At 46.0% G+C, this 16,056-nt stretch overlaps 1 protein-coding gene and 1 long non-coding RNA gene across 6 annotated transcripts in view; one reads left to right on the forward strand and one right to left on the reverse strand.

The window, feature by feature from the left end:
• The window catches only part of ETNK2 (ethanolamine kinase 2), a 32,398-nt gene extending 18,270 nt beyond the window's left edge, over positions 1-14,128 (reverse strand). For 4 of the 5 annotated variants that reach the window (XM_001370507.5, XM_056815767.1, XM_007481199.3 and 1 more), the window contains exons 1-5: positions 14,096-14,128; positions 13,781-13,849; positions 12,910-13,128; positions 9,983-10,242; positions 5,024-5,146 (exon numbers count right to left, since the gene is read on the reverse strand). In XM_001370507.5, the coding sequence (XP_001370544.3) occupies positions 5,024-5,146; positions 9,983-10,242; positions 12,910-13,128; positions 13,781-13,849; positions 14,096-14,113 (689 nt within the window). In that variant the 5' untranslated portion in view covers positions 14,114-14,128. Of the gene's footprint in view, positions 1-5,023; positions 5,147-9,982; positions 10,243-12,909; positions 13,180-13,780; positions 13,850-14,095 lie in introns of those variants that run through there. The other variant, XM_016430089.2, reaches the window with a different exon arrangement.
• On the forward strand, positions 13,571-15,961 carry LOC130457123 (uncharacterized). Its single transcript, XR_008916167.1, has 2 exons — positions 13,571-13,930; positions 14,625-15,961. It is a non-coding gene; the product is annotated as an uncharacterized LOC130457123 (long non-coding RNA).
• The last annotated feature ends 95 nt before the right edge of the window (positions 15,962-16,056 follow it).

The following is a 16,056-nucleotide window of genomic DNA, read 5'->3' on the forward strand; positions in this document are numbered from 1 at the left end:
TCAATAATATGGAAATAGATCTTAATCAATGACACAAGTAAAACCCATTGGAATTGCTCATTGGTTCTGGGAGGGAGGAAGGAGGGGAGGAAAAGAACATGAATCATGTAACTATGGAAAAATTCTCTTAATTAATCAATTAAATAAATCTTTCTAATGACTCCCTTGCCCATCTTACAGGTCTAATGTGAAGATCAAATGAGACAACAAATACATAAGTACTTTGAATATTATGAAGGGTTCTACACATCTAAGCTGTTGTATTATTTAAGAGAGGACAGGCAGTGAGATCTGGGAGAGTATTATAAATGAAAGGTCAGGGGACGGCTAGGCAGCACAGTCGATAAAGTGCAAGGCCTGGAATTGGGAGGACCTGCATTGAAATTTGGCCTCAGATACTTCCTAGCCATGTGATCCTGGGTAAGTCACTGAACGCCAATTGTCTAGCCCTTTACCACTCTTCTGCCTTAGAATTGGTGATTCTGAGACAGAAGATAAGAGCCTTAGGAAAAAAAGAAAAGAAACGAAAGTCAAGCCTTCTTCCAAACCCCAACCAAGAACAGAATAACTATAATGAAAAGGCAGAAAACATGAGTTTCTTGATACACTATGAAGAGACAAGGTTAGCCTAATTATAATGATTCACTTTTTTCTGCCAATGAAAAAGATACCCTGGTCCAGGCTAGTCCTAAATGGACATACCATGAAGCTTGGAGCATGCTTCTTAGTGTAACTTAATCTCTCTCTTCCTTAAGGGCTCAGTTGAGACACCAATTCATCCAAAATGTGTTCCTTTTTCCTCCCAAATAAAAGTGTTTTCTCTCACCTCAATTTTTCCTTGAGCATTTTGGATTTCTCTTTTGCCAAATTATATGTACTCATATGAGTAGCAAAGTGGCACAATGGATAGAGTGCCAGACCTGGTGTCAGAAAGACCTGAGTTCAAATATGTCCCTAAATTAAAAAATAGCTGGGTGATCCTGTGCAAATTACTTAACCTTGTTTGCCTTAGTTTCCTCATCTGTTAAATGAGCTGGAGAAGGAAATGGTGAATCACTCCAGTATCTTTGCCAACAAAACCCAAATGGGGTCAGGAAAAATTGGAATATAACTGAAAAAAATGATTGAACAATAACAACATATACTTATCTGTGCATTTACCATATTCCTCCCAAGTAGAATATAAGGTCCTTGAGGACAGAGCAAGTCATCTTTTTATACCCAATGCCTGTCATAGTGCTTTGTAGATGGGTGATTAATAAATGTTTGTTAAATTGAATTTGTTGACAATTCAGTCATGCTCGAATTGAAAGGACCGTAAGATGTCATCTAGTCCAATTCCCTTATTTTACAGACAACAGAAGCCCAGTTGAACACTTCTTGGACTATAGGGACAAAGAGATGTCAATTAGGTTCCTTTTGGTCTAGTGGATTTGATGGGTCAATTTCAGAATAATCTAGAATACCTTCTTCCCGTTTGTCTAAAATCATTTGGAAATTAGGTTGGGTTTGAATAGGTTGGATGCCCTGGACTCTGGCTCCTAGAAAAGCACATTGGTTTGTGTACAGTGTAAAACCAAATATCTGACCCCATCCCAGTAAAGTTCAGAGTGAACCAATCAGTGAAGGGGAGGAGACTTGGGTGAGTATAACTAAACGTGGTCTTTCTTTGATTCATGGATCTGTTTGTTTGTGTTTTATCTTCCCAGGCAGTTGAGCACAAGAAGAAAGGGGGGAGGATTGATTTTCTGGATTCCCTCCAGTGTATGTACAGTGCGTGACCTCTTGAGGATGGCATATCCCCAGGAGGCCAAGCCACTGGACCAAGTATCCAGGGATATTAGGTCACTATTGTCCCTTGCCTCCCACAAAGCTTTGGACACGTGGTTTCTAGAGACTTACTAGATAGGGACTTTGGGATCATAACCCTCCACCACCCAAACCAACACATACAAGCCCACAAACACACATACACTAGGAGGAAGGCAGGCTGGAGCAGGAAACAGAAACCTAAAGAAGGCTCAAAGTGACTTGCTTAGCCCTCCAGCCAGTTGCATTGCACTCTGAAGCTGATCCTGCCTCTTCTCCATTGAGCATTTGGAAACACTGGGCCAAGGGTCTACCATCTTCCATTTTGACCTTCTCACATCTATTTGAGGGTTGTAGGTTTGGCAACTTTAGTATCCATCACTACCATAGTAACACACTGAGTGGAAAAGTATTACTCTTGCAGCCAGGGAGAGGGGTGAGAGGGGCAGGAAAGGGGATACAAAAAGTTATAAAACCCTTGGCACTCATCCTACACAAAGAACTGGAGCTATTCCAAGAGGAACCTCAAGACAATGAGTACTGTTTTCACCTATGAACCCAAGGAAGCTAAGTGAAGGTATCTCCAAAGCAGGAAGTGGCAGAAAAGAAGGGCTTCTGTCCCTACAGTTGGATGGATTCTTCTCTGGGGATGAGCTCATGCCTGCCTGTAGGCCTCCTGTCAGTAGTCAGACTTTACTACCTTCCCAGACTGGGGCCTCCCCCTGAATCCTTGGTTTTTATCAACAGAATCACTATTCTTCCTAGTCACTACAGTTCAAAAATTCAAATCTCCTCTTTGCTTTCCCCAACCAGTAGCTACACTGTGTTTATCCTAGCTCTGAAAAGTTTCTCAAAACAGTCCCTTCCTGCCCATATCATTGTCACCACTCTAGTTCAATTTCTGCTGGCTCTCTGCCTGGCCTTCCCCTTTGCCCTTGTCTTGATCTCTCCTCCCCCACATAGTTATTTGTGTACTTGTCTCTCTTCCCCCCATTAACTCCTCAAGATGGGGGCCTATATCATCTATTGCTGTATCTTCTAGGGCATCTCATCCAATGCTTTAATCCTAGGAGGAACTTAATTAATGCTTGTTGAATTGAATTGCACTCAGACTTATACCTGTTCTCTTCGGAGAGATTGTTATAGCCTCTTGGCTAGTTTTCTTCCCTTCAGTCCCTCATCCCTTCCAATCTGTCCCCACCAGCAAGGCCAGATTAGTCTTCCTTTATCACCACTTGGATCAAAGGGTTCCTCACTGCATCCCAAATAAAATTGAAGCTCCTTATTTTATGGTATATGTTATTTTTATTTCAGCCTTTCTGGATTTCACCCTACAATTTCAGGAGGACCTAGAAAGGTGGACTAAATGATCTGCAAGTTGTCTTTCAACACTGATATTTCTATGTTTCCAAGAATAAAATAAAATCTCTTGGCAAATGTTTAAGCACTACTTTGATCATTTGCTATTATTCTTATTCTTTTCTAGTCATTGAGAGGAGAAAGGATGCCCCCCTCCCTCAGCACTCACCCCATTAACAGGATGAAAGGAATTTGAAATAGGAGACATACAAGGACAAGGGAAGAGAGAGAGAGAGAGAGAGAGGCTAGGATTGTTCCAACAGTGACATTTCAAGGCCACCCAAGACCAAATGTCCTTAAATCAGTGCTTGTTAATGATTAAGTGGGATGATCTGGATAAAGTCATCCATGGTTGAAGGCTGGGACAAAGTCACAGTGGGGATGGCATTAATGATTCTTTCTCCAATTCACATATTCCTTCCTCTCCCTTCTCTCTCTTGTGCCTTTGAGTCAAAGAACCTGATTGGACAGGGAGCTATCTATGAGAGGGAATAGAGTAAAGAGGGAAAAAAGAGCTGAACCTAGAGAAATTGGCTTGAGACTTCTCATTGAGAATCAGCCTCCATCATTTGCAAGCTGCGACCATGGGCTATCAAGGTCCTTCATTTCTTTGGTTCTCTATTTCCTCATTTGTAAAATGGAGATAATAATAACATGTGTACTATCCAATTAACAGAGTTGTTATAAGGAAAGTGCTTTGCAAACACAACTATTTAAATGTGGGAAGAGGTAAAGGAGGAGGCTGCTGTCTGGGGGAAAAAGGGAGCCTCTTTCTTCCTTTCTCTCCCTGTGATGGGGATGTAGGAAGGGGGAAAACAGGGTTTTGAGAGATTAGTAGGAGCCTTAGGGTTATAGATTGGGAAAGGATTTTAGAAGCTGGAGGACCCTCATGACTGGGTGGGATACAGCAGACAGATAGTGGTACTTCCTTCCCTAGAGAAGGAAGAGGACAAGAGAGAATTACTTGTCTGCCTGAGATGGGTAAGGTTTAGAGCCTGGAGATGAGATGGACAATTAGCCTGTGCAGGTAGACAGAAGTTTTTTGTTGTTGGTTTTTTTTTAAGCCTTACCTTCCATCTTTGATTCCAAGGCAGAAGAGCTCTAAGGGTTAGGCAATGGGGTTAAGTGATTTGCCTAAGGTCACACAGTTAGGAAGTGTGTGAGATTTGAACCCAGGCATACAGAAGTTCAAAAGGGAAGGAAAGAGGCTTGCTGGTTGGAGGATCCCATTCCTGCTTCATCTCTACTCTCCTGTCATAGGATTTTATCTAAGTGATCAATGTAGGGGAAAGCCCATCAGAAGACCTGGGTTCAATCACTGACTCATTGTTTGTGACTGGACAAGTCCCTTCACCAAATTCTCTTGACTTCTATTCTTCTTGGGTAAAATAAGAGACCCTTCTCCTGACCTCAGTCTTGCTCTGAAGGCCTGAAACCGGATGGCATTTCACCAGAGATGAAAGACCTTGAAAAGGAGAAGTCTTTTAAAGTCAAAAAAGATTTGAGCTGTCATTCAGGTAAGACCCTGACTTGGACATGGTCTCTCCAACCAGCTCACCCCTAGCAAAAGACAAGCAAATAGCCTCTGGATTCAAATGAGAGGTGTGGAAAATAGTTGAAAATCAGCCTTAGCCCACTCTGAGGCTTTACTACCTACCTCTATGAGCTGAAGAAAATGACTTAATTTCTCTGGGTCTACCATCTTTGGTCCTGGGACTCTCTTGGGTCTGAGGCTCTAATTTCCCAAACCCACTCAAGGTGAGGAACTTAGGCCGAATTTTACCCAGAAATATTTACCCAGCAATAATGTGGGTAGGGGAGGACAGGGGTGCCTGACTATGGCTCCTTTATTTACCTGGAGTTGAAAGAATCCTTGACAAGAGTGAAATAGCTGTACATTTTGGACCACAGGCCAGGTTTGGGCAGGCAGCCGTTGGCATGGATGGCATGGATTTTTGCCATCTCCCGGGCAATCAGTCTATGGTAAAGCACAAATATGAAGGTCACTGTAAGGTAGCTCACAGCCTGAAATTCCCATGCCACTCCTCTCACTTAGCCCTATTGCCTCCCGTGTCAGAAAGAGAAAAGGGTAAAGGAGGGGGGAGGACCAATCATTTGCTGTTTGGGGAAGGAGGACCCCAAACTTCTACAAGTCAGGAGAATAAAATGGAAGCATTAGGCTTAAGGCTACCATCTCATTTTCAAAACTGGAAGCAGGAAAGAGGAAGGACTCCTTAAACATATAAACTAATGGAAGTTGATTGGCTTTTTGAGGTCTTAGTTTTCTCAGCCATAAAATGCAGGGGCTGCTGAATCTAAGGTCTCTTTCAGCTCTAACACCAGAAATCAAGGGGCCAGGCCTTTCAGAGCGGTCATTATTTTTTCTTTCTGTAATTTGTTCCTACTCAATCCTTCAACCTGTCACGGTCCCTTCCCTACTACTTTCCCCTCCCATGGATTCTTGGCAGCCTAGTCACTGGACCAGAAAACCATTGGATTTAGACTCATAAAACCAGAATTACATGTTATCTTAACCACTTACATGTTATCTTTTTTTTTTTTTAACTCTTACCTTCTGTCTTAGAATCAATACTAAATAAGTATTGGTTCCAAGGCAGAAGAATGGTAGGGAATAGGCAACAGGCTTTGACTTGCTCAAGGTCACATAACTAAGAGGTATGAGGTCAGATTTGAATCCAAGACTGCCTGGCTCTCTATGCACTGAACCACCTAGCTGCCCTTACTTACATGTTACCTTAAGGCTTACAAAATTTGTTTCTCACAACCACCCTGGGAAGATGGTGTTTTAATCATCATGAATGCCATTTTACATATGGGAAAATTAATTTCAGTAAGGCTAAATGCCTTGCCCAGTGCTACAAAGCAGGCAGCTCAGTGGCACAGTGGATAGATTGCCTGATAAGTTTGAATCTAGCCTCAAATACTTACTAGCTATGTGATCTTGGGCAGGCCATTTATTCTCTGCCTCAGTTTCCTCTTTTGTAAAATGAGGATAATAATAACCCCTATTTTCCAAGGTGATTGTGAAAATCAAATAATATTTGTAAAATACTTAGCAGAGTTCCTGGCACAATTGTTGTGGTTCAGTCACTTTCAGTCAAATCTGACTTTTTGTGTCCCCATTTGGGATTTGTTTAGTAAAGACTTGAGAGTCCTTTGTCATTTTCATCTCCAGCTCATTTGACAGATGAAGAAAAGGGAGGGAAATGGAGTAAAGTGACTTATCTGAGGTCACATAGCTAGTATTTGAGACCAGATTTTAACTCAGGCACCAAGTAAGCACTTATTGTTTATTATTATTGTTGTTGTTGTTATTATGGCACAGTAAAAGGAACTCTGGATTTCAGGATCACAGACCTAGATCCAAGTCTCAGGTGACACATTTAATAGCTAGGAGCACCTTTTGTCACTTTCTCTCTCCGAGTCTCAGTTTCCTCTTCTGTAAAATGGTGAAAACAGTAAGTAGTGGACACTGCCCATATGGTCAGGACTCAGCAAGACCACCTGGTATAGTGTAAGTCCTAGATGTGAAGGCAAGAGACATGGGCTGGAGCCTTTGTTCCTCATTTGTACATAATAATGCCAGCCACATATTTGCCCATAGGCTTCTTGTGAGAACTCGAGGTAACATGTAAATGTATATATTAATAGGTGTGATGCTTTATAGGTATCACACAAATATTCATACCATTATTAGGAGAATGACTATTTGTTCAGCCTCATACAGGAACAGAGAGGGCAGTAAGCGAGGGGAGGGGACCTGCCATGGAGGGGGGGTACCCGTCTACTTTTCTTCAGGGTGGACCCCGTGCAGGATGCTCTGGTCCAAGGGAGGGATACCAGGCAGGAAGTACCCAGCTCTTATCAGGCTGGCCGAGGCAGGGATGTAGGCCCAAGGCAGCCTCTCCTCGGCCAAGGGGAGTTGATATTGGCATCAGGGTGCCAAGGACACACAACAAACCCACGTTCTTATTTCAGGCTCTGTTGTGGACACAGTCCAAGGTCCTGGGAGGGAGAGGGTTGTAGAGAACAGAGGCAGAGGGGAAAGCTAAGCTGGGAAGAGCCAGAGGGGAGTGAAGGGGAAAGACTTCCCACCCTAAACCCCAGGGCCATGCCAGACAGTTGGGATCCCTTTGGGTAACACCGAGCTCTCCCTGCAGTTTCTATCTTCCTCTATCGTCTCTCCCTCCTTCCCTCCCACCCCCCCAAGCCTTCAACATTCTCCTTCTCTGCCTTTGCCTGTTGCTTGGATAATAATCACGGGCTGAACACAACAAAGGCATTTGCTGTTTGAAACCTTGTTACCATGTTGTTCTCCCCCCACCCTACACCCCGCACCCCCTCCTTTGCCTGGCTTCAGGGAGAGGCAGGGCTGACAGTGCCCTCCAGAGGCAAAGGGGCAACCCCCAGCCTTTGGAAGGGACACCCACCACCCCATGCCCTCCTCCTCCATCCGTCTCTCCTTGGGTGCAGTGGAAAAGGTTGGGGGCGGGAGAGGTGGCCATGGAGGGTTGGAGAGATCAAGGCCAGCTTCAGAGGTTGAGAAGGAGGCCTCAGGGTGGGAGGAGAAAAGCTGGAACAGGGCTTCACTCCCACAGGGCCAGAGGAACAGACCTGAAAACACAGATCTTTCCCATCTCCCTTCCCAGAGGAAGATTCTACACAGAGCGTTTCCTTGAATATCAATAGAGCTCTTGTCTGGAATAGCAATGAGCGAGACATCTACACTCAGCATTTTTTGGAGCTGCAAAGCCTAGGCAGGCAGAGAAAGAGGTCTCCCCAGGTGACCAGGGCTTCTTAGGGTCATGCTCCTTCTTCTCCTGCCTCTAGGCAGGTGGACTCACCCTTACCTAGACAGGTGTCCCTGCAGAAAGATCCTGGGCCATGGAGCTCTAGTTAGCCCTGACTGGCACTGGCCTACCTGTCCTGGTACGATTTTTTTTTTGCCTCTCTCCAATAGGGACGTTCTTCCTGCTCTTAACTGAAATCCCTTCTCTTGCCTTTCTGACAACTGAAATCTCTCCTATCAGGGATGACAGGTGGAAATCATCTACCTAGGTGGGGGTGGGAGTGGTAGGTTTCTGCAGTGCTTGAGTTCCTGCTTCAGAATTGGGAGGGATGTAAGAAAAGGGCTCCAGGCAGCTTTCTACCATCTGTCCTGTCCCCAGAACAACCGAACAGGGCTGGGGCACAAATGAGGGCCACTTTTTAAAATGACTAACCTCCCTGTTCCTATCTGCCAATCAGATCCTCCTGTCCTCAATTTTAAGGCAAGGGTGGAGTTGAAAAAGTAAAAGCAACTTTTACTTCATGGCCAGTTTTCTAAAAAATTTTCTACACACATTTGCAAATCCCCAGTGTCCCACAACTTAGGGCTCCCTGTGATCAGTTCTCCTCACCTTGGTGTCCTATCTAAAGGAGAGGGGGTAGGGAAAGTCCCTTCGGTAGCTCTTAGAAGCCCATTCAGAAGTTTACCTGGGTAACTGGCAGAGAAAGACTTGTACCTGTGTACAGAAGCCCCTCTCTTGAACCTATCCCTTACGGTGGTGGCCAGGTAAGGGAGAAACAGAACTTAGAAGATTCTTCATCTGTAACCAGCAAGGACCTTCTCCTGATCTATCCCCACCACTTGAGGCTCTAAGAGCCCCAATAGCTCCCAGGATTAGCTCTCTAGATATAGATTTTGTTATATCCCTCAGTGGTTCTAGGAGTGACAGTCAGTCTTTAGAGCCTGAAGGAACCTTAGAGATGAGTATCTTTATTTTACTGAGGAAACTGAGTGCCAGTGAGGGAAAGAGATGTCCCAGCCTCATAGAAAGAACAAGACAGTAGAAGGAGGAATTTGCCACAGTAATAAAGTAAGGTGAAAAGCTGGAATTAGAACCCAGATCTCCAGATTCTAAAATCTTATGTAAGGCTTTTTAGCAGTGCCTGATTGCTTAACTATGTTCTGTTCTTCCCAGCTGTTTGGGTGAGGGTCAGCTGAGTGTGTAGCTGGGAGAACGTGAGGTTCTGCTTTTGCCACCCTCCTGGTTGGCCTTTAGTACTGGGGTCAGTGGAATAGTGGGGAGAAACCTGCTTACAAGCATCTCCAAAGACCCCTTTCCATCAGGCCCCTAGACCCCCATTGTATCTCACACCTGGGTTTGAAACAATGAAATAAAGGCATCTGGGTTTTATGGAGAAAAGCCCAGCTCTCAGAATCCCTAGGGATCCAGAAGGAAGCTCCTGCTTGGGAGGAGCTGGGTCACCCTTCAGAGGTGGGGTTCAGGTGCAGTACATACTAGTTCTGGGATGGGTCCCAATTTCCTTTCATTCCTGAGCTAGTGACAAGGTGAGGGGAAGGGAGAGAGAGAAACCCCAAGAACTCCAAGAATTTGGATAGAGTGGCTGGCACATAGCGGGCACCTGGTAAAATATTTGCTGAAAGGAAATGTTGAATGAGTGAGCCATTTCTAAGGTTGGAGAGGGATGTGGATAAGTCTAGAGGTTGCAGCTGAGATGCAGCCTTCCTTTACTTGAACTCCTTGCCCTTTGCAACAACTCAAACAGAACATAGCCAAAAACCCAGGGTCCTTGTGTTTAATTTCTACTTCATTCTGCTCTCCCCTCCTCTATATCCCCAAACCTGCCTTGTTGGCCAAGAAAGATCCTTAAGAGCTTAAAACTCCAGTGGCCTAAGATGAGTTCAGACAGAAGCACATCATTAACACACAACTTCTGAGCCCAGTGGTTCCCCACCACCAATAAAAATGGTTCCCAACCTCCTCCTGGACTCCCGAGCCCACCTCACCTGTAGAGCCGAGGTTCCAGAATATGCTCAGGCCCCAAAGCCATGCCTGGGAGAAACTCATAGCACAGGCCATTTTGGAAGGTACAATAGAGTTTAGGTGCACAGCCATGGGCCCGCAGGAGCTGGAAGTTCCTGACCTCATTCTCTCGGTCCACCAGAAGCTCTGTCCGCTCCCCATAGACACGGACCAGCACTGCATCCCTCATGTCATCCTCTACAAAGCAGGCCACCAGCTTGTTGGTGATCCCATCAGTGAAGCGCTAGACAATGAAGGAAAGGGGGGAAAGGAGCTGAGGGGGATGAGAGGAGAAGGGTATTGAACTTCCCAACCCTATCATCCTCACTCAAGACGTTCACTGAAGTCAATTTTAATTTGTGTGCTAAAAGGAATAGTCTACATCAATAAACATTGCTACTTCAAATCTTCCAAAAGATCCAGGATTTGGTCTATACAGGTATTCCCTCCATTGATATAAATTGCATACCCTTTTTGCCTTAGTAGTTGTTGAATTTTTTGTTTGAGGTGCTGTGGACAAATTGATCCATTCCCTGGTGGCCAAAGTTTTAACCACTGATCCTTTCTTTGCTTAGTTAGAACAGACATCAATAGCCCCAGTCCTTGGTGGGGCTCATACTTTGAAGCCTTCTCACCTTGGGAGGACGTGTAAGAGCTTGTTTTCAGTTGTCATAGTCTTTGAGAACCCAGAGTCCCCTTCAGGTCATGATAAGGCATCAGAGTAAGATTTTTATGAAGACTAATATACATAATTCTCCCAGATGTGCCAAAAAATTCAATAGGTATTTCCTTCCCATCAGTGCCCTCTCAACTTTCTCCCAACCCAACCAACATCTCCTTGCTTTTTCTCCCAGTGCCTCAGCTGAGCTAGGCAGTTATACTGAGCTATAAAAATGGCAGACTGGCCATTTTATCCTCAGTCCTGGTTGGTTCTTCTTCATAGCTTGAGCCTCAAGATGGAGAGAGTTTCTGGGTTCTGGAGAGATTAGGCTCTTTCTCCTCTCTCCCCATTTTAATTGCTTCCCTCAAATTGTTTCAAATACAAATAGGACCAGCAGAAGAAGGCAAGCAAGAGAGCCTTCAGATAGAGGTTATTCTCAGTCAGGGCTAAAAGAATGCTAGCCTTGGACTTAGAAGTTCTATGTTCAAATGCTAGCCCTGGTATTTATTGGCTAGGAAAGCTTAACCTGAGTACTATACTTTCCTCATCTGTAAAAGGAAGAAAATATTTGTACTACCTACCTAACAAGGTTCCTTAAAGTTCTAAGGAATAGTATTATTGCCCTTTACTCAGCTTATTGTCTTAAGTCAGAGAGCAATGTCCTAAGAATATCAATGAGACACCTGCATGTCGTCTTGGGTGGAGAGAAGGCAATTATTTCCAAGGTTGCACAGATGACCCTCAGGGACCAGTGTTGAAGGGGAAAGTAAGGTGCCCAGAATTTAGGCACTTTCATTGAATAAGAATATTTAGAGCTAGGAGAAACCTAAGGGATCAAGGTAACTTACTCATTTTATAGAAGAGGTAGCCAAGTCTCAGAGTCAGGATTATTGGTCTCAGGCTACATAGCTACTTAATGGTAGAGTCAGGGCTAAAAGAACCCAGTCAAGTCTTTTAACTTGAGGTCAGTGTTCTTTCCACAACCATATACCTATTTCTTCTCAATGAGCCCTATCTCCCACATATCAAACATGCAGGCACTGTACATAGGGAGAGAGAGGCTCTTCTTACTCAGCAGAGTGTCACTTTCCACAGTCTACCCTGGACCTTCCTAGTAGCTTCCACTCCTTGGTCAATGTTCCAGCATGACCACTGGCACAGAGTGTCCTGTCATTCTATGAAACAAGTCAGAGGGACTCAGCCTTTAACATTCCTTCTGGGGAAGACTGGATGTTCTCCTCTCAAGGAGCAGGCCCTGGGGTGGAATGGGGTGTGGGCACACAGGTGATGCCTTTTCCTAGAGAAAAGATGTGTCAGCTTGAGAATCAGTCTGGCTCTCCTGGGATAGGAGACATTCTATGCTCTACTGGGGACTGAGGTTGACTCTTCTCCCCCTCCCCTTTCCACTTTTCTTCTTGTATGTGGCTTTGCCTGAAAGTCAGGAGGCTGGTGAAACCAGCCTAATCCTTGGGAGGCTGTCTCTTGCTGAGGGAGGCCAAGCTTGTAGTCTTTTACTACTGCTTTCTGGGAGTATCCAGTTAAGACAAGGCAAGAACCCTAGTACTATGGTCTTTGGACAGAAAAGATGTAGGGTTATGGGGAGTGCAACTGGGGTCCCCAGAAAAAGTTAGCCCTGTGTTTGGATTTCTGGATTTGCAGATCACAGGAAGGGGGAATACTCGGTATATACGACTAGGCTACCAGGTATGAGTATGGGTGGCATCCCCAAGCAGTGGAACGCTCTCCAAGCACAGCAGAAACAAGAAAGAGGGGGCGTGGTGTGTGTGTGTGTGTGTGTGTGTCTGAGAGAGAGAGAGAGAGAGAGAGAGAGAGAGAGAGAGAGAGAGAGAGAGAGAGAGAGAGAGAGAGAGAGAGAAGGAGGAGGGGATCGGGGAGTTCCCACCACGAAAATGGAGTGAACCCTATATTTTAATGGACCCCCCCAACCAACCAAAATGAAAAAAAAAATTCAGCCATCTCCCCCCTCCCCGTGCCTCCTGCAGAGAAGCTCCCGAGTAGCTCCGACACACACTCAAGAGACATAGCAGCATCCCCGCCTCCTCTCCAGATCAGCCCCCACTCCCCCCTCCAGCCTCCTCATCCCCAGAAACGTGTTGCTTCTCCTCCCTCTCCCAGTCCGCCCCGGGAGGGGAGTGCGAAGGAAGGAGCGGGGGGGGGGGGTGTCTCCCCCTGCCTCGGAACCGCCGAGTCCCTGCACCGCCCAGCCCGCACCTTCCCTAGCCCGCGTACCTTGGTCTTAACGTGCTCAGGCTTCCAGTGAGGGCGCAGCTCCTGAATGAGCCGGAGGGCTCCGGGAAGGATGTGATTTTGGTCCACTGCAGTATTGAAGTACTGGACCGCAGATATCCTCCGGGGGCCTGGCAGCTCCCAGCTGCCCCCGCTGGCCCCCGACTGCGCCGCTGTCTTCTCCTCCATGCCCCATGTGCACTGTGGGCAAGATCTTTGCCTCTTCAGGTAAAATAGGGAGCCGGGCAGAGGAGGAGAAGAGCGAACAGCCATTCCCAGCAGCCCCACCCCCTCGGAGCCCGAGGAGCGAACGCTAGCCCTTGTGGGGGGGGCCAGCGAGGGAGTGGGAGTGGTAGAGGAGGAGCCAGGAGAAGTCCATGACTCACAAGCGAGCTCCCCCCGAGCAATCCCCTTTTTCCCAGCCGGACAACTGGGAGCCGAGACTGGAAGGCTCGGTCCGGGAGGGATTGTGACATCACGAGCCGGAGGAATGGGCCCGGGGCCAGGGGGCAAGGGGCAGGGGATGGGAAGCCGTGGAAGCGCCCGCCCCCGCTGCCAGAAGAAGGCCGCCGTGATGGTGGATGGTCTAGTTGGGTTTGCAGCGGGCTTCCCACAGCAATAACCTGGAGCTCGCGATGGAGGAGCGAACCCCCACCTCCCCTGACTCCCCGCCCAACCCTAGGGAAGGCTGGTCAGGTTGGGGGAGGGGCATGCACTGTCCGGCCTTCTCTGCCCCACCCCCCCTCCCCCCCGCTCCACCTCCTCTCTCCTCTCCCCGCCTCTCCCTTGCGGGGGGTCCCCTGATTCCAAGAATTCTCCTGCCTGGCTTGGACTCCTAGCCCACTTTCCCTTTGCCCCGAGGGGGGAAAGTTACTTCTCTGCTCCGGGAGGATTGGCTCCGGCTCCGTCCGTTTACATCCTTGGCAGCTTCAGCATCTAGCTGCTGGGGCCCGTGTAGAGAAGAGAGAGAAGCCGGGAGATTCCTGGGCCAAACCCGGAGAACGAGCTTCCGGCTAGCCGCCAGGTCAGCTTGAACTAACCCAGCAAAGTTTTCCCCTGGAGGGAGGCCCTTCTGTTGGGGAAACTTCACTCTGAACTTCTTGGACACGATAAGAGTAGCCCCTGCCCCGCCCCCTTACCCCAGGTTCCCTTCTCCCTTTTTCTAGCCCACCTGGGAGAGCCACAGTACCTCCATTGCCAAGCCCATAGCTCCCTGCCCTAGAGACAAGCCTTTGCCACTCCAGTTTGTTGCTGAAGTGATGGAAGGTGGAGGGAGGGAGGAAGAATAATTACAAACCAAAGAAAAACAATAACAACAACAGAAAAACCTAGCTCAGTTTTGCAGCCCCCAGAGGCGGAGGGAGGGGCACATTTAACTTTCTCCTTCGGAGTGACGGGGAATCGGGAGATAATCTCACTAATCGCTTCCTGGGAGGGGCATATGCCAGCCTGACTTCTAGTGGGGTTGGCTGTGGGCTGTGGAGGACCTTGAAGATGCTGCTGCTTCTCTGGGGCTGGGGAGCTACAGAGTTGATGGGTGGAAACACAGTCTAGCAGAGTTATCTTCTCTGGCCTGCCTGTCTTCCCTGAAATCACCTGATCACTGTGAAGGATGGAAGGAGACCAAAAGAATTTGGCATCTTCTCTGGTCTTTGTGTTTTAAGTCATTTTAAGCAATTTAAATCTAATCCAAATCTCCACCCTGACCTTTGCTCTAGCCCTGCTGGTTGAACTACCTTCAGAAGGACATGATCATCTCCACCCTCCTACCAGCACCTCCATTTCAACCATTCAATAAACATTTATGAGGTGCCTAGTATATTGCTAGGCACTGGGAAGACAGACTGAAAGAAACCAAAACAAGAAACCATACATGAAGAGCAAACAGCCCCTACCCTCAAGGACCTTATATTCTGTTGAGGGAGTAGGATACAACATGGATAATTAATTATTTGATCTTAACATACCCAAAGTCAAGTATATTATTGTCCTTTCTTCCCCTCCCCCAAAGCTATTTGTCCTTCTGACTTGATTATTTCTATTTAAAAGATTGTGATTATTTTCTATTGGAATTTTTGGTCAGTTAAACCAGGTCCTGTTGATTCAACTTCCAAAGTCCTCTCAAATGAGCAAAATCATTCAAAACCAACATATTGAAAAATCTGACAATTTAAGTCTTGTTCCAGACCTATGGATTCTATAGCTCTAAAGACGAAGGACTCTGGGTTGAAAATTTCTTTTCATATTTTTTCTTTGGGGTCAAGCTTGTTCTTTATAATTTCTCAATATTCATTTTATTAAAAAACATTTTATTGATGCTTTAAAAAAAATAACATCAGAATCTCTCCCAGTATCTCTCCTCCTTTCCCTTTCAGGGAGACATCCTATATAACAAATAACATTTAGTGGTTTTTAAATAAAGTTCAAACACCCTTGTTGGGCTTTCAAACTGGTACCCACCAAACCTTCCAAACATGTCCTTTGAACCACCATTCTTCCACCTCCACCCATTTATTAAAGTTTTCTTTATTCCTGAGAAGCCCCCTCATTTCTTCCCTCCCCTCTGGTAGAGCCCTAACTAGAAAGTCTGGAATTTCACAGAGCAGTTAGTTTTGAATCTAAACTATATTATGTCATGTTGTTTATGGTAGTTATCTGTGTTTGGGTCTGTTTCCCCTATTAGGCTGTAAGCTTCATGAGTGTAGGAACATATATTTTCATTTTCTTAAAAAAAAATCCCTTACCTTCTGTCTTAGAATAAATACTAAATATCAGTTTCAAGGCAAAGTGGTAAGGGCTAGGTAATTGGGGTTAAGTCATTTGCTCAGGGTCACACATCTAGGACGAGTCGGAGGTCATATTTGACCTAGGTTCTTCTCACTCTATGCCTGTCTCTCTCATTGTGCTACCTGGCTACCTCAGGAATATATATTTTCTAAACTTTTTATTACCACCCCATCCCTGTCCCCCCCCTCCCCAGTGTGCAGCACATCTTTGAACAAGCAGATACATAATCAATATTTACTGAATGATTATTAAATAGATTTTACTTTTTTGAAACCCTTATCTTAAAATTGATACTAAGAATCTGTTACATGACAGAAGAGCAGTATGGGCTAGGCAATTGGGGTTGTGATTTGCCTAGGGTCA

This window comes from Monodelphis domestica, chromosome 2, assembly GCF_027887165.1.
Source record: "Monodelphis domestica isolate mMonDom1 chromosome 2, mMonDom1.pri, whole genome shotgun sequence".
Lineage (NCBI taxonomy): Eukaryota > Metazoa > Chordata > Mammalia > Didelphimorphia > Didelphidae > Monodelphis > Monodelphis domestica.